The sequence below is a fragment of the Labeo rohita genome, chromosome 5 (genome assembly GCF_022985175.1).
Source record: "Labeo rohita strain BAU-BD-2019 chromosome 5, IGBB_LRoh.1.0, whole genome shotgun sequence".
Classification (NCBI taxonomy): Eukaryota; Metazoa; Chordata; class Actinopteri; order Cypriniformes; family Cyprinidae; genus Labeo; species Labeo rohita.
In genome coordinates, this window is record NC_066873.1 from 6,835,441 (window position 1) to 6,854,690 (window position 19,250).

The window sequence follows — 19,250 nt, forward strand, 5'->3', positions numbered from 1 at the left end:
AAAGACATCAAGCTTTATTTCCAAGATTTGAATTCAATACAGCATAGAGCAATATAACAGGCTAGTATTGTATTATTTATTGTATATTTGAAACAATTTCAGATACTAATTCCAGATATATGTTCATGTTTACTATTTCCTGCATAATTCCTTACGTTAAGAAATATATTTTGTGTTAGATCAAAACTGTCTCGGCAAGTGCGCAGCTGACACACCCACCTGAACGATTTCAAAACATCTCTTATCCTGCTCAAAAAGACGATAAATACTGCAGATAAGATTTTAAGTAAAAATTAATTTACATACACATATCATAAAAACTAGTCCTGTGTGACTGATACGCTTAAAATCTGGTGATTTTAGGTCAGCGGTTTAGCTGTCCGTCAATGGTGCTCTCTGTCGGTAGGGAATAGTAAGATGGCAGATCGAACACTTCCGGTAGCTTCAATGCCTTACGGCAGTTTAGAACGCAATGAGTGATCCAGTCATATATATAGATCAGTGGTTATGACCTAAATAATGCATTCACAATGTCAAGCATGCAAAATGCACACAATTTACTGCGCATTACTAACTTCACATCACACCCTATTCCTCAAAGTTACACAGCACAATTTAAACTCTGTGTTATGTAACATTGTGATTATGAAAACATGGATTTGCGCTGAATGAGAGAGGCATATGAGCCCATAAATTTGGATTAAGCCATATTGCATCTTTGTACTTGTCTATATTCTTACCCTTGGTCTGTTTTTATTGCAGAGGATTTATTTATATAAATGTTTCTCTTTTGTTCACTTTTATTCCCTATATTTCCATCCTTTTATGTGTTAAAGCTGACATATATTTTTATTTGTTAAAATAACAGAAATCATTATTTATATTTGTGTTTTACAAATTTGGTAAATGAACATTATATCATAATTGTTGGTGAGTTAGACATTACGTGTCTGCATATTTGTACAGAAATGTTTTATCTCATGGGATTCTTTTTATCTCAGTTTGTGTTTTTTAGTCAAAGTAAGGTACGTCAAGTTCCTTTGTATAGAGCAGAGGTGGCGAACTCCAGTCCTGGAGAGCCGCAGCCCTGCAGAGTTCAGCTCCAACCCTAATTATAACTCACCTGCCTGTAGCTTTCTAGTAACCCTTCAGACCTTTATTAGCTTGTTCAGGTGCATTTGATTAGGGTTGAAGTAAAACTCTGCAGGGCTGCGGCTCTTCAGGACCGACGTTCGCCACCCCTGGTATAAAGTATTTCCCCACACTCAAATTCAGTTTCACTTTCATGGCTTAAAGACACTTTTTTCACCGAAATTACCAGGAACAATTTATCCCAGGAACTTTTTTTCCCCCAGACCTGTTGCTGTCTGCATTTCCATCGTGGCCTGAAGTACTGTGTAGATTAGGAAAACAGTCTGGTGATGTATGACTGTGCACAACTGCTCCTCGCAGTATGCAAACTTGCGTACGTACGCATGTTTAGGCTTGGAGTTCTTAATAAATGTTATTAATTAATATGTAATTGTCACTGAGTCACTATCTATGTCAGATCCTTAAGCCCCACCCACTTGTTTACAGTCACTAGAGTTCTGATTCTTCTTAAGGCCAGGACACACCAAGTCAACGGTCGGCCGCCAGTGTCTGTCGGGCTAGTTTGTTTGGTGTGTTCCACACGTCAGTTCTTGTCGGGCTCACGTCGGTGGGAGTTTGCCCGATTCAACAAGTTGAACTGGCGTCAGGGCCATTAGCGGGAGTGGAAACTCCAGGTGGATGCTCAGTTTAATGAACGAGTCAGTGCTGGAGAATTAAAGCGAAATTGATGAAAACTAGTAAGTACATGAAAGCGGCACAGACAGAAGGCTGTTCTAATGTTATGTGGTCCCAAGCATTCCAATATGCAACATTTTTCCTAACTACATGAGCTGCTTAAAATGATGAAAGTTATCAACATAACTGATATTCAAAATGGTAAGCAAGCGCTGCTTTGTATGTTTCATGTATCTGCATATATCTTTGTATATTTTTGTATATATCGTATATCTTTGTTTCGGTTTCTCCTTTTGAATGTATACTATTAATAGCTACTGATATAGACAGCTAATTCTTCTCATGCAGGTGCAGCGTGCACATGTAAGTTTGCACCTTCCAATCACCACTTCAGTGACTGGTCTTCTTGTTACACTGCGCATTAACTTACCCAACTACCTACCGGATTCACTTACCTGTTTGACAGTCCCTTCATCTTCAGACAACTGCTCAACACTCCGGATCTTTCACCAACCTGAAAATCAAGGACATTGTTTCTGCTCAGCTAAGTAACAGCCCCAGTGAGTGAACATTTGCCTTTTATCTGTGATCATTGCTTTCTCCTCTTTCAAAGCCTCTCAATAAAGCTCTCACTTCTCGCTTACTTCATTCATCACTCACTTCAAGGAGGTATTTGGACAAACAGCCAGCGAGCAGTCAGTGAACGTTCAACTCTTTTGGTTACACCAAGGATTTTCCACTTGGAGTGACTATGCATCGCGGTTCCGTGCTCTTGCGACCACCAGTGGCTGCACTGAATGAAATAGCGCTCCTTACCGTATTCAAACAAAAGCTCAATGTCAACATCCGCCAGCAAAAGGTCATCTATGATGTCGTTGTGGGGTTGCAAAAATTTCATCCAAAAGGCCATCTGGATCTCTCAATTTATCTGCCCTGGAACAAGGCAAGGCAAGTTTATTTATATAGCACATTTCATACACAAATGTAATTCAAAGTGCTTCACATAAAAGGAAGTAGAATAATCATAAAAACAATAATCACAATAAAAAAAAAAATAAAAAAAAATAAAAAACCTTTTAAAATGATTTAAATAAATAAATTTAAGACAGTTAAAAATGGAAAAGGATTATACATAGTGCAAGCAGTTCGGACGTAGCACAGTGCTCATTCAGTAAATGCACAGCTAAACAGATGAGTTTTGAGTCTAGATTTAAATGTAGCTAATGTTTTAGCACATTTGATCTCTTCTGGAAGCTGATTCCAACTGCGGGCAGCATAATAGCTAAAAGCGGATTCCCCTTGTTTTGTGTGAAACCTTGATATTTCTAACTGACTCGATCCTAATGATCTGAGTGGTCTGTTAGGTTTATATTCAGTGAGCATATCTGCAATGTATTTAGGTCCTAGGCCATTGAGTGATTTATAAATGAGTAAAAGTACTTTAAAATCAATTCTAAATATAACTGGAAGCCAGTGTAGGGACCTGAGGACTGGTGTGATATGCTCAGATTTTCTGGTTCTAGTCAGAATCCTGGCAGCAGCGTTCTGGATGAGCTGCAGCTGTCTAATGGTCGTCTTGGGAAGGCCAGTGAGAAGACCATTACAATAATCCACCCTGCTTGTGATAAAGGCATGAACAAGTTTCTCCAAGTCTTGACTGGAAACAAAACATCTTATTCTTGCAATGTTTTTGAGATCACAGTATGCTGATTTGGTTACTGCTTTGACATGACTACTGAAACTAAGGTCTGACTCCAGAATCACACCAAGATTCCTGACTTGGTTTTTAGTTGTTTGACCCCTAGAGTCAAGGTATGCATTCACCTTAAGAACTTCCTCTTTGCTTCCAAATGCAATGACTTCAGTTTTCTCCTTGTTTAACTGAAGGAAGCTCTGGCACATCCAACTGTTAATTTCATCAATGCACTGGCAGAGGGAATCAATGGGGCTGTAGTCATTAGGTGATAAGGCTAGGTAAATCTGGGTATCATCAGCATAGCTGTGATAGGCAATTTGGTTCTCTCTCATTATTTGACTTAGTGGGACCATATACAGGCTAAACAAGTGCGGCGCTAGAATTGAGCCTTGAGGGACTTGAGTCCACTTTGACTTATGCTCTCCTATACTCACATAATAACCTCTCCCTTCTAAGTATGACCTGAACCAACTGAGAGCCATCCCAGAAAGCCCGACACAGTTTTCCAGTCTCTCTAGAAGAATGTTATGATCGACAGTGTCAAACACAGCACTAAGATCTAGTAGTACCAGCACTGATATTTTGCCAGAATCAGTATTTAAGCGAATATCATTTATTATCTTAACAAGCGCTGTCTCTGTACTGTGATGCGGTCGAAACCAGATTGAAAATTGTCCAGGTATCCATTTGAGTTTAAGTAGTTGTTCAACTGATTGAAAACTACCTTTTCAATAATCTTGCCTATGAAAGGAAGATTTGATATTGGTCTATAGTTGCTCAATGTGGTGTTATCAAGATTGCTCTTTTTCAGAATAGGCTTAACAACTGCAGTTTTCAGGGAGTTTGGAAATGTCCCAGAAAAAAGTGAGGTGTTTACCACTTCTAAGAGATCTGCTTCTAAACAGTTAAACACACTTTTGAAAAAAGATGTGGGAAGTGCGTCAAGGTTGCAGGTTGAGGATTTAAGGTACTGTACTATTTCTTCCAAGTTTTGCTATCAATTGCTTCAAAAACAGACATAGTGACTTCTTTTTGAAATTGCGGTCGAATCTGTGTGACCTCTGCATAACTTGAGGATGTGCTAATCACCTTTCTGATATTATTGATCTTCTCCGAAAAGGAAGCAAGCAAACTCATTGCATTTGCTGTCTGAGAGCATTTCACTGGGAATCTGACTTGGGGGGGTTTGTTAGTCTCTCAACAGTAGCAAAAGAGTTCAAGTGTTGTTTAGATTGCTGTTTATAAGGTTTGAGAAGAACTTCTGTCTTGCTGTGGCTAGTTCCACATTGAAAGCATGAAGGCTGTCTTTATAGATGCTATAGTGAATTTCAAGTTTCCTCTTCCGCCACATCCGCTCAGCTTTTCTGCATTGTCTTTTCATATTCTGTACTGCTGTTGATTTTCTCCAAGATGATTTTTGTCTGCCAGTCGTCTTACTGAATTTCACTAGTGCAATGTCATCAATGACATTCTTAACTTTTGAGTTAAAGGACTCCAGGAGAAGATCAACAGAGTCTGCAGAAATGCTTGGCATTGAAGATATAGCCTTCATAAATAGAACACTAGTGTTTTCGTTAATGCATCTCTTTCTGACAGAGACGGATCTAGATTCAGTGGTAGCAGAGATCAATATATCAAGAATATAATATATTAAGAAAATACAGAAGTGATTAGATAGTGCTACGTCCTTAATGACAATGAATGAAATGTTTAGACCCTTACTAATAGGTAAATCAAGAGTGTGTCCACGATTGTGTGTGGGTCCATGCACATGCTGAATCAGGTCAAAAGTGTTTAAAACGATTATTCTTTTTTTGTGGTTTTGATTTCTGCATTTTCTGTGTGAATATTAAAATCCCCTGCAATAGCAAAACAGTCAAACTCTGAGGAAATCATTGATAACAGTTCTGTGAACTCTTCAACAAAGGCTGGAGAATATTTTGGAGGCCTGTAAATAATTATAAATAGAATGTGTGGAGCACATTTCAGCACAATCCCTAGATATTCAAAAGAAAAGTACTGACCAAATGACACTTGCTTGCATTGATAGACATCTTTAAATAAAGCAGCTACACCACCACCTCTCATAACAGCTCTGCAGACACTCATGAAAGTAAAGTTAGGGGTGCTGTTTCATTTAGGACTGTTGCACTACAGCTGTCTTCAAGCCATGTTTCATTTAGAAACATAACATCCAGGTTGTATGTGGTTATTAAGTCATTGATCAGAAATGATTTATTTTTTAGTGAGCGAATGTTTAAAAATGCTAACTTGATGCCATTACTTTTTGTCTCTAGAGCAGTCTTAGTTTGATACCTAATAGGCCGCAGATTAGATGGGTCAGCTGTACGGCTCAGAAGGCCTTAGACTTTCTATCACGTGATAAAACAGAGATAGAGAAAGCTACAGGCACACTGGGTTCCCGCTTGTTCTGTAAACATTCCTGAATGTTGCTGCTATCATAGCCGGGACCCGACACATATCACAGAGAGCTGTTATCATTTGTTTTTGGTTCACCTACAGCAGATGGAGGAGGGTTTGGGCCCTGGCGTAGTGGCAGTGGCCGGAGAGCTCTCGAAGGAGGAGGAGGGCGAGCTGGGCCCACAGGCTTTGGTGGTTGTGGTGCCCGACCGTTTTTTAGTTGATATCTGGGGGCTTGCAGCAAAAGAGTGGGAGAGTCTGGTTCCAGCATACACTAGTTCCTCCATTTTCTGTGAGAAGCTTAGAAGTGGAGATGCTGGAGAGAGGGATAATGTGTCTGGTGAGTGGGGCTGTGGCTCTGGTGTTTCCGGTGGCTGAAATATGTTGTCCTGACTTCCCTGGCTGTTTACCAGAAAGTCATCCTTCGGCACTGAGTCTTGGAGCTGTTGTAGTACGTCACAGTCTGTCTGTGATGAGCTCTGTGGGCAGGGCTCAGCCGGGATGGTGTCCATGAGCAGTGCTTGTTGTGGCTGTGTGGCATTGTCGGTGTCCTTGTGGGATGTGTCGACCACATGACGACTCTGAAGCTGATGTGAAGTCCTGTGGTCACTCATACTTTGTCCAGGTGTGCGTGTGCCATTCATGTTGGGTGGACTGGCACACTCCACTGAAGGATGACGGAGTGAAAAATAGATGTTGTCCTTTAGCACTCTTGCACCAGGTTTGTTTGGGTGGAGGCCATCCAGTTTAAACAGTTGTCTATGGCCCCAGAAAAGACTGAAGTTGTCGATGAAGTTGACTCCTTTTTGACTGCAGGTTCTTTGTAGCCATGTATTCAGCCCAAGCAACCGTGAAAACATGTTAGTTCCCCTTGCTGGGAGTGGTCCGCTGATGAACGGCTGAACTTCATGCCTTCGAAGAGTTTCGTGAGTTCACTGAAATCGTTCTTTAGGAGTTCCGACTGCTCTTTCCGAATATCATTCTTCCCCACATGGATGATGATTCGATTTGCAGTCTTATGCTTCATTAGGATGTTCCGAAGTTCCTTGTTCACATCAGAGACACTTGCTTGAGGAAAGCAGCATGTAGTTGTAGTCCTGCTACTCATATTTCTGATAATGGAGTCACCCACTATCAGAGTCCTGGGCTCGGCCGCACTCTGAGCTGAATGCCGCTGTCTGCTCGACCTTGAGCGCCTGTTTGTAGCGATGTTAGCTGCTGGCTCATACGATCCATGTTCAGTCACATTTGGGGATTCCTCACCCACATTCATTAGTGCTTCAAATCTGTTCTCAAGCTGTATAGGAGGTGGTACGATACCAGTTTTTGCAAGCCTCACCATAGCCATATCTGGGGTAGAGGATGCTACCACAGCAATACGAGATACTCGTGACAATCTGATGTCTCGCGTGCCTTTGGGTCTCGCTCCCTGTTTGTGCCATCGATTAGTGTGTCGATCAGTTTTGGCTTGTTCCTCTACACTTATAAACTGTTGAGATTCACTAGGTTGACGGGACTCACCGGCTGTATGCTGAGGGTGTCCGTGATGATGGTCTGCTGAGTGTTCCGCCTGTTTTGGAAGTCCAGCAAGTAACTTTGTTTCAAGAACCACTTTGTAGAAGTCTGTGGCAGTTTGTGCAGCAAGTAGATTCCAGAAGAGGCTGAAGAGGCATTTTCTTTCTCGTCTGTTAAAGGTAGGCAGTTGTGTTTTCCCATCTCCGGAATGTAAACTGCTGGCAGTGGGAGGAAAAGAGTCTCCTTTTTAGTAGTATTATTCCAGTTACAAAAAGTTTTTAATTTAGTGTTTATGCCAAAAATGTGGTGTTTGAGCACTGTGCTGATCTGCTGAGGTTAAAATCTTAGAAAAGTCTGAGAAATTTAATAATCAGGGAGCAAAGCGTGGAGCAGTAAGCAAGAGTGTCCAAACAGTAGCAAAGCCGGAGTATATTGGCCGCGAACAGCTGCGTGGTGCTCACTTCTCCAAGTTGGACCTGCAAAGGGGTCTACAACCTCATTCGGAATTGCAAGTGTGATGATTAGAAGACTGCATTCGTGACACCATCTGACCACTACAAATAACACGATAAATACCCCTTTATCGTTCTCCCCTTCTTTGTTTTGGAATAAGATGTTGTTTTGCTTTGGAATTGTCACCACTTTGGGGTTTTACAAAAATTTAAGAAAACCTGAACGAAAACACAAAAGCTTGTGCTTGACCTCAAACTCGGATACCCATAAAGAAAGCGACCTGACAAGAGTGAAGATGATTAGAGGTAAGTGGTATCTGCCACACACATCTTCATCCACACACTTTTGAAAGGACCAACTCCCATGTTATTTGCATCACGTAGGGAAACGGTTTAGTGTTACACCGGGGGTGGGGTGGGGAGCGTAGTTGGAGCTGGAATAAAGCTCCTAGACTGGCCGGGTTAGTTTGTTCGGTTCATAAGTAGTATTCTTTGTTGTAACAAAGGGGCAAATGAAAGTGAATTTTACTTGCCCAACTGGACCAGTAATCTGATAAAAATGTACATTTCGGCAAGAATTATTTTGATTTTATTATATCCAGTGTAAACGGCAATTGATAATGGATAATCAACAATAACAAGGATGCGCCAGTTGAGGCTCATTCAGCTTGTTCTCGTGGAGAAATCAAAACAAATGAACACTACATAAGAAACATACTGCGGTAAAAAAATTGTTTTTCTATTATAACATATAGCCTAGTTACAACATGCAACATGACACGGCCAAGAGAGTGAGGTTTTCCCTGAAAACCACAATTGCAAATTTGACAATGGTTTTATAGAAGAGTTCAGATGAATAGTTAATACACATATTAGTACAATATTGTCAATGTTGACTGTTTTTGCTCAATTTGGTTAACAAAAATAGTTCCAAAGATCACAGCAGAAGTTGTGTAACCTACTGTATCTAATGATTCAGCGTTTTTGAATTAATCATTTGTGTCAATGATTCAGTGGTCCATTCATAGAGACAGGAACTTGCTTCATTCTTGAATGAATCAGCCGTCTGAACGAATCGTTTGAATAAATGCCTCAATGACTCTTTAAAGCAGCCACTTGCTGCCACCTACTTGCTATCACCTTGCTTTTTACTTTCATATTTAAAAGTAGCTTATCTTTACATTGTTTCCAACATTTCGTATTTGTATACTTAAAAAAACTGATTTAATACACCAAGCTCATGACATTATTTGTGCTGTTGTAATTTCGCAGTGTAAATACATAATACATAATACATGTAAGCTTCATTAAACTTCTCTGTGTAAATGCATCTAAATGCCACTTCTGTTGCTTCTGTTTCTTCTGCAGTGGAAAGATTGGTTTTGTTAATACTGATTTAATTTGACTGAAAACAGCCCTATTGTATTAAGTGACTAATTAACAAAATGTAAGAACTGCATATGAAAGATGACGTATGCATTTAATACAGTTAAGGAAATATTCCCTTTAAATAGGCATTTAAAATTACTAATTTTAGTATGTAGTAACCTAACTCATATGAAACTTAATTTCCCAACAACAAAATTGTGGCCTGTGAAAATGTTGAGTGGCTAGTAATTTTGGAAAACCACTAGCCACAGTGACTGGACAGCAAAAAAATTAATGTCAATCCCTGCTTCCAAGGATTCATAAATGTGGTGTTCTGGGAGTACCTCCAACCCAGAGTTTACATCAATGACATCCTCATTTACTTCTGGGCTGAACATCACTACCACATGAAGCAGGTGCTTCAGAATATTGACATTGACAACAGATAGCTTTTATCCATCAAGCTTGCACTAATGAAGCGGTGACACTGACTGGAGGGAGCCAATCACCTATTTGAAGTTATTACAGATCACTGCAATTTGGAATATCTTCGCAATGTCAAACAACGCAATCCCCGACAAGTCCAGTTCAGCTTTACAGTGACTTAACGTCCCGGCTCCAGGAATCAGAAAGCAGATGCACCATCCTAAATTCATAGCTCAGATGACAATAACTGTCCTCCAGAACCTATACTTCCTCCAGCCTTGATTATGAGTCCTATCCAGTGGTCTCTGGACGACCAGATCATGAAATCCACTTGATTAGAACCTACTCCACCAGGAGGTCCAGAGGGAGGACTTATGTACCATTGACCCTGTGACTTACCCTTCTGGACTCAGTTAATTTATCTTTAGCCACCATCACAGCTGGAGCCATTTCCTCCCCTGGGCAAAGTATGCACAAAACTCTCTACGGCAAAGTACCACCAGCCTGACCCCTTTGCAGTGCATACTAGGCTTCCAGCCACCCCCATTTCCCTGGTCAGGTGAGCCGTCTGAGGTTCCAGCTGTGAATCATTGGTTCCAGGTGAACGAGAGGGTCTGGGACTCAGCACATGTCCACCTGCAATAGACAAAGTCCAGGCCAATACTTACCGCTCCAACACTCCTCAGTACCATCCGGATCAAAAGGTCTGGCTTTCCACCAGGGACATTCGTCTCTGTCTCCCTAGTCATAAGCTGAGACTCAGGGGTACTGCCGCACAGTCATCAGCTATGCCAGATCCTTCAGCCCCACCCACTCTTTCACAGCTCACCAGAGTTCTGATTCTCCTCAACTGTCTGCATTAATCAACCCCAGCATAAAGCCACCTTCCTGTCACCACTTCAGTGTCTGGTCTTGTTGGCACACTGTGCATCAACTTACTCAACCTGACTACATACCTGATTCCCTTACCTGTTAGACAATCCCTTCATCTTCCAACATCTCCACAGCATTCCGGATCCTTCACTAACCTGCATATCAAGGACATTGTTACTGGTAAGCTTTGTTATAAGTCACAGCCCCAGTAACTGAACGTTTACCTTTTACCTGTCATCATCGTTTTCTCCTCTTCCAAAGCCTCTCAATAAATCTCTGTGTTGTGGATATATGCCTGGGTTGTCTCATTCTGTGTGCTCATAGTAATTTATTTTACACTTGATTAGCCCATACTATTCGGAACACTATTTTCCTGTTAATACTGTAAAGCTGCTTTGACAATCTGCATTGTAAAAAGTGCTATATAAATAATGGTGACTTGACTTGACTTGACTTGTATTTTTCACTTTTGTTCTGTATACAGGTAATCTTGTGGACTGAGGGGAACGTAAACATATCATGTTTATAATGCTTGTAAACATTTATTTTCAAATCGGCTCAAATCAGAATCGAAAAGATCAAATTCCATGTGGTTTGTGCTGTTCACGATGTCAAATAAAAAACTGTGTCATTTAAAAATATGGATTTGGGCCACATTTTCGTACAGTGTTAATGAAGCATAAGTGGTTTTCGATCACAGACACACTCAGCTGAGTCCATGAATCTCTCTACTAATGAGCTGATGATTTGAATCAGGTGTGTAAATAAACAAACACGGACTGAAAACCACCGGTTTTATCCACCTGTTTCCGAGGGGTGCTAGTCTAAAAAAAAGAACGTGGGTACAACTTCCAGTGAGGTGTGCCAATTAGCGAGATGTAATGTGTTTTTCTGATCGTTGTTTATCTTGTAAAATTGCAAACCTTTATGAGAGATGTCGTTACGGTACTCAGGGATAACGTGGAGCAGGGTTTGAATCTTGAATGATTGTTAACTAGTGATGTGACATTTGAACCGAGGCATCGGAGCTTGTGTTAAGGGGTGTGCCAGATGAAGCCCCGATTTCTCTCCAGTCCTGTGCAAGATTCACTGTGTCGGTTTGAACCCCCAGATGTTACTTATTTATATTTTTAAATTCCCAGTCATACAAGTAATATGAAAAATACAAATTATTAAAAAAAAATAAATAAATATTTGCCATATGCACTTCATGTGTACATTATTCTTTTATTACATCAGATATTCGTACTAGCATTTAATGCCACAGTTTAAAGGGTAAATGAATTTACCAGAGACAGAAATTTAATAAACAAACACACACAATGTTAGACTTATATTTGTGCACGTAAATGAGACGATCTGTGTAATGTGTGGTGAATGCTTCGTTCAACAGTGTTTCTTTCACTTGCTTCTGGCTGCTTTATTTTTAGCTAACCACCAGATCGCGCTGTTTTCGACTCACTTTAAGCTTTGAAAGTTTTCCCGAAACGGTGAGATGAAATGTCGGTGCTTTACGAGGCTTCATTTGCCCATCACTACTGTCAGCTGTTGAATGAATGAGTTTTATGTCCCGCTTGTTTACTTCGAACCAGAAGACGCTCCCACTTTTGACGCAAGGGCTCATGAGGCGTAAGAAACTTGTGGATAGGTTATAGGTGATATTTATGATGGGGGTGTGTGTGTGTGAGACCTGTGTGAGGAGTCGGTTCTGTTCCTTCAGTACGTGGATGGCCTGAGGAGGCGCTGGGGCAGGAGGAGCAGGGGGAGCAGGAGGAGCGCTGGAGGAGCCTGTTGACGAGAACGTCTGGAGAACAGCACATTTTTCAGTCAGTTCAGTAACAACAATATTATATCACAGTAAAAGGAGATTTTATACAAACCTTCCTAGAGAATGAAAGTAAATCGCTGAGGCAGCGTGTGATGTCCTGCAGTTTAGGCAAAACAACATCCAACTGACTTTGACAAGACTCAGCCAAAAACTCCTGAAGAAATGAAATACAATGTCAGAAATGAGCATTTTGATTAGGGGTCAATATTTGATCCCTGGAATTGATTTTCAGCTTTTGTTTAACCATCAAAACACACCACACTGTTAATTTATGTCAAATACTGTAATCGTATTAGAATTTTGCATTTTTGTGAGAAGGTGTTTTATTTTCAAACAGTCACAGTCCTGCAGATTCCCCCACAATCCAGATATGCAGTAGGTGAACTGGATAATCTAAATTGGCCATAGTGAGTGAGTGTGTGTGTGAATGAGTGAGTGAGTGTGTCCTAGCACTGGGGTTGCACGAGTTCAGAGTGCACTTTCAGGGTGGTGTTGGGTTGCTGGGTTGAAGGGAAGGGCATCCGGTGTACAAAACGTGCCAAATCGGCTTTGTGGATCACTCCGCTGTTGCGACCCCTGATAAAGGGAGCAAGCCGAAGGAGGGAGAGAGAGAGAGAGTCACAGTCCTGCAGAGTTTAGTTTCAACCTGCTTCAACACACAGCCCTGTAGTTAGCTGGATCAGGTGTTTGGTTGGGTCGAACTTAAACTGTTTGACACCCCTGATTTAAATCCTACACTCTGTTTTGGTGTTGCTTCTCTTTTAACTACTTTTTGAGTTATTGGTTGTTGGGAGTGTCTGAAATCTGCAACTAAAATATTATGAAAACAACAAACATATTTGGACTATTTCTGGACTGTAGTTTGAAAAGAGACGTCTTGATCTCTGAAAGACTCATGATTATGGCGTACACACACACACACACACACGTACACACACATATACATATACATATATATAATAGATGGACTACGAAGGATGATGTTCAGTTGTCTGGACGTACGGTGGAGTGATGGCTCTGGCCAATGTGTCTCTGCGTTTCAGTGATGTTGTGGATCTGAGTCTGGTACCATTCTCTGGCTCGCTCCAACACATCCAGCCCAGCTAGTAGAGAGTCTTTCTCCTGCTCCAGCTCCTTCATCTGCTTTAGCTGACAGAAAACACACCATTACAACACACATACTCATAGCCTGTTAACAAACATATGAAAAATGTGCTGCCTTCTTTATGACTTTATCAGGACTTTTATTCAGAAGTTATTGTTTGAGGAACAGTGCCATCTAGTGGCTGATCAGCAATGCAATTTTGTTTAGTTAAAAGCAAGGAGTAGCCAGAGTACACACCTAGATAGATGGTGCATCTAAGTTTTCTCTTTATACTGTTCCTGGGACGGTATTTGTCTGTAAGTGACTAAAAGTTATTAATTTCATATTAAGAAAGTGTCATTGTTGCTTTTTAGAAATGTATAATTTACCTGCCAGTAGTTTTTGTTTTGTGTTTAGCTTGTTATTAGTGTATTTGTATATTGATGTCTATTTTGTTCTGTATTTTCAGTTTTACAACATAAAAAGGAAATTTAATTAAACTCAAGAAATGTTACACCATGAAGCATTATTGGAGTTTCATCCCTCATGTCAGCTTACTGTCTAGGCTTGCAGAGCAACGCATCATGAGGACAGTCCCAAAAAAAAAAAAAAAAAAAAAAAAAAAAAAAAAAATCTTATCAAAGACAAAAGCTCATATGAACATCTGATCTGTGTGTACGTTATTGAAGGCTAATATATTTTAAATTTGTTCATTTAGCATATGAAATTTTAAAAGCTGCAGTATATAACTTTTTTGTTTGCTTTTTTTGTCTTATAATTATAATTTATAATGTGAGCGGTCATATTTATCGGAAATTTGCGTCAGTTTGACATCACTCGCCTTTTGACAGAATAAAGGTGACTTGGATACTATACGTTGTGTATATGCAGTGCTTGTAGCGTGTTGTTACAACACTTGCTTATCTTTATGGCTGCTTTTAATCAGTAATGTCTAAACAGCAATTATCGATAGCATCTGGGGAACCTGCTGTCAAAACCAAGAAGCATCGAACAGAAAGGGAAAGTGACAGAGTCCGTCCTGAAACGAGAGTAATTATCAGCATGGCTTTTGAGAAGCACAGGCAGCTGAGATGTTAAGGGATTGAAGATGTTAGGTAAGACATTTCAGACTTTTCACATTAGGCAAGACATCTAATCAAGCTAACATTATTGCAGCTGATTGCTTGATTCAGATAGGTACTGCATTAGTTGTTATTTTTGTGTTGTTTTGCTGTGGTCAGTGAGATCGTTGTCCCTCAGATGAATTAGCAAAACAAACGCAGCCCAACATCACACCACACAGCGACTCCAGAGCAGACTACCAGCAGGAATAATGACTGATGAGGTATTTTATAAATATTTTTCCAGAAACTGCATATCATGCATAAGACATTTTTATGTATATGAATGAACAGTTACACTAATAATAAGAGGACTAGCTGTAATTTGCAAGCAATTTTAGCCATCTTTAGTCTAACTCACTATTAAACAATAATTATGTCATCATTAAAACAGAGTTAATGCCTTGTAATCTGTTGAGTTATAGAATCCAGCTGTCAATAATGCAATAGGAACATTAGCTAATTGTATTTGTGATCATGTGTGACAACTTCAGTCAGACATCAGACCTACTGGCCAAAGACTACAGCACAGAAACAACTGGAGCACAACGCTAGAAGAAGGAAATAAGAAAGTACAGGCAGAGGACAATGTTCTTGTAGACACAAACATACTTCAACCATACTGTAGACTATTTAAATGTTAAATACACAGATGAAACGTATAGGTTACAACTACATCTTTAGCACACACCAAATTAGCAGGTAACACCTTGAAGTCTTGATCAACACCATGCTGGTTACACTTGAACAAAACAGCATGAGATGCTGTAAACTACAGTTTTAAAAATCCATTTGCTTTACAATTTCAGTTAAAAGTCAATTTATTCTGCACTTACACCATACTAAAGTCTTCTGGTTTAAATGCCCTAGATGTCCATGACATGAAAAACACATCAAATCAAGTGCTGAAGCACATCTGGTCTCATTTGTACTTCTGAATATTCAAAGACATGACAGCTAGTGGCGTTTGCTAGCATGACATCAAACGGATTTTATAAAACAATGTAACTGTGACCTACAGCACAGAGAGGTTTTCTTTTACTATCCACTTTCAGTCTGTTACGTATTTCAGTTTTAATACATTTATAAAAAAAAAAAATTACAAAAAACTTTTGTACAAGTAGAACAATCAGTGTGGTAAAACTTTTGAAAAGAAAACCTTTAAGAAACTCATGAACATATTTAATATAGAGCATTTCAATGAATGAAATACTGCTCAATAAAGCAGCCAGCGGATCTACTGGAGGCCAGTGAACTGCCGTCTCAACTCTTTTTAAACCGGGTGAGTGAAAGAGAAATAAAGGGAGGGAAGAGGATTTGTGCTGTGTGTGTTTGTGTGGTGGGCCATCGAAAGGGGAAATCCTCTTTGTATAGAGAGACAGCACGTCAACACTCACACACACAATTGCTTTCACAAGAGAAATCATACAGACGCCACACAAGGGACACGAGCTACAGTCCCATACAGAGAACACTCTACGCCTCAAATACTACAATAAAAATGTGGAAAGTTTTACAGAACAGGCGGTTCATGGCAATCTAACTGATGAAGGAACAGTCAGGAAGAAACAAACTCAGCTAGTAAACAGCTATTGAAAGCATGAAAAGCACAGTAAACACCATCACAAGCATGATCTTCATACACAATCCAATAGGACGTGACACTCTTTCCGTCCGTCTGTCTGTCTGACTCACCCAGAGGTAGAAGTGCAGGGCTCTGCTGGAGAACAGGCTGCTGCTAAGAGGAATGAAGACAGTGGTGTAAGTGGCCCACACGGCAGCGTCCAGGCCCCGGGGCCCGAGCCGACTGACCACCATGAGCGGGAGGGGAGAGACAGAGCGGCTGAGACCAGCAGAGAGACGCACAGAAAGCAGACACCCAGATTGAGAGAGAGAGAGAGAGAGAGACAGAGAGAGAGAGAGAGAGAGAGAGAGAGAGAGAGAGAGAGAATGTAAATGCTGGGAGGAGCGAGAGAAAGACAGCTGAGAGGAGGAGCTGATGAGGGGAGATGCGACTATTCAGCTTCACACACACTCTAGTGCTGCACACTAAAGACAATCGTCATTATGAAGCTTAAAATACTCAGAACAGTAAATAAGACACAACGTTAAAAACAGCTTGATGACATTTTCAACCATCTGGTTGAATATCTGTTACATATCAATACCAATACCAACTGTCAATACCATTAAAAATTTTAGAACTAGAAAACCACTTTACTCAGACACAATGATTGAAAAACATCCATTCACATTTGAATCAGAATTCTATCTTCTATGGATCTGAATCAAAGAAGGTTGTTTTGGTCATTACATGAGCTGTGTTTCGGCTTTGCTATTTTGCTCAGATGAATCTGATGGATTGAGACCGCTGTGGTGATGATCACAGTGATCATCACTATTAATGACATCAAAACTTCTCTATTAACAAAAGACAGACATCTGTCTGTCTGAAAAGTGTTGAATGGGTTTATTCGCTTATATGCCTGTTGTTTTCACCTGTTGAAAAAAACTGCTTTAAAATAACATTATAAAGTTTGGCAGTGCTAATATTACAAATTATAATTGCCATTTATATCAGATAATGTAAAAGGTTAGACAACTACTACAACTTAATGCTATTAATAGACAAACAGCTTAAAGTAGTAATCTGTTTAGATTTTTGTTTTAGTATTTATACACACACACACACACACACACACACAGACACACACACACAGAAAGAGAGAGAAGTATGTTTCTTTTTTCTTTGACCTGTTTCTCAAATGTCTGCAGAACAGTTCTTTTAGTTTATCTTTTAATTACACTACTCTAGCAAAAAGGTGTGTAATAACCAAACTTCAAGCAAAAACAAAATGTTCTGACCAGCTTTGCTTAATTACGCTACATAAAACATGCCTGAACAAAACAAAAACAGCAGATGGGCTGAATGAGAATGCAAATTCACTCTCTGACAGCAGGTGGTGCTTATGGAACAGCAGTAATGTATCATTTCCTAGGTTACAGAAAAGCAGAGTTTAAGTGCAGCACTGCTTAGTTTGTAGCAGTAACCAAAGTAGTAGTAAACAACGAAAGTGCTGCACTTAAACACTGCTTTAATATGCATTACACAAAGACAAGATCAAAAGAAAATACCATCCAAACTTTTCTGAAGACTGTCAGTTCCCCTCAGAGACAAATTTATATAAACCCCCAAAGTCAATATTTAAAGGGGTCATCGGATGCCCATTTTCCACAAGTTGATATGATTATTTAGGGTCTTAATGAAAAGTCTATAATATACTTTGGTTAAAAATTCTCAATGGTTGTGTAAAACAACACCCTTTTTACCTGGTCAACATGAGCTCTGCAAAAATTATCCCTTTCTGATGGATTGTTCCTTTAAATGCAGATGAGCTCTGCTCGCCCGGCCCCTCTCTACTCTCTGTGGAGTGACGAGTCAGTTTACTTTAGCCGCATTTAGGCACTAAACTTGCTAACTAGCACATTATTAGGAAAGGTGATTGCAGATATTAATGATAAACCCCTTATACTCACTTCTGCTGCAGGTGAAGCTGGATCACGAATGATTTGCGCGAACATAGACGCATTTATGTAGATCGGGAGGTGCATTCCCTTCACAAACAAACCTAATCCGCTGCATCTTCAGCCGCTCAGATGTCGGGAGTAAATGACAATCACTATGTTCATTATTACATCCAGCAACACAACACCTCAATCACCCAATCGGAGATATTGTTTTTAAAATATATTTTACCTTACATCCCTGCTCCGGCATCGAAACAATAGAGGTCGGACTGTTATAGCTGATGTAAGGTGGGTCTGAGGTAAGATGCTCATGACAATCAACTATCGTGGGAGTGGGCTCTGACGCAACAATGACAGGCATCTGAGAACGGCTCGATTTGAAAAGGGGATATTATTTTTACAGATTAATTAAAAACCACTGCATGGATTTTTATCATTATAGGGTAGATGTGTACATACACTGCCAACACACATTAATGTTCACACAACATGTAAAAGTTAACTTTGCATCCGATGACCCCGTTAAGACTCCTCCTTCAGCCATCCTACAAACAGCTGACTGAGTGGTGGCAGGAGTCATGTTACTCCGCATGCTGTACTCAACCTGAAGGATTTCTACACTTTCAAACTTTGACAAGACATAAAAAAAACAGTGCATACAGCCGGAATGGTATAACAGGAAATTTTTGTGGTTTTAAAACAGCGACAGGGCTCCAGACAAAAAAAAAAAAAAAAAAAAAAAAAAATTAAAAATTAAAAAAACAATCTAGTAAGGAGCCATTGGCTCCTATAAGAAAAAAAAAAAAACTACTTAGGCACCAGATTATTTCTGTAGGTGCCACAGAATAAAATTGTTTTCTTTTTTTTTTTTTTTTTTTTTTTTTAGATTTGAACATTTCAATCACTGTCATTTGTTTATGTCTCATCTTTTCTTGACCTGGGAGATAAGATTTACTTAAAGTGGGAACTAAAGTCTTTTCCAACTTGAAATATACAGTCACAAAGAATTGTTTATTACACAGAATCTGTCAAATGTCTTTCACACATCCAGTCGGTTTTTCTTTATTAGTAACATGCAATTTTATAGGAAGTGTTGAATTTTATCTTTAGCTTGAATTTTTGCATTTTTATCATGTAGACAATATGTCTCCTTCTTTATAGTTAACTTTCT

General features: G+C 39.7%; 1 protein-coding gene across 1 annotated transcript in view; it reads right to left on the bottom strand.

Moving 5' to 3' along the window:
- Positions 1–19,250, bottom strand: part of sapcd2 (suppressor APC domain containing 2) — a 51,122-nt gene that overhangs the window by 10,211 nt on the left and 21,661 nt on the right. Inside the window, exons 3-5 of the mRNA XM_051110732.1 lie at positions 13,349–13,495; positions 12,399–12,500; positions 12,209–12,322 (exon numbers count right to left, since the gene is read on the bottom strand). Of these exons, the coding sequence (XP_050966689.1) occupies positions 12,209–12,322; positions 12,399–12,500; positions 13,349–13,495 (363 nt within the window). The remainder of the gene's footprint in view (positions 1–12,208; positions 12,323–12,398; positions 12,501–13,348; positions 13,496–19,250) is intronic.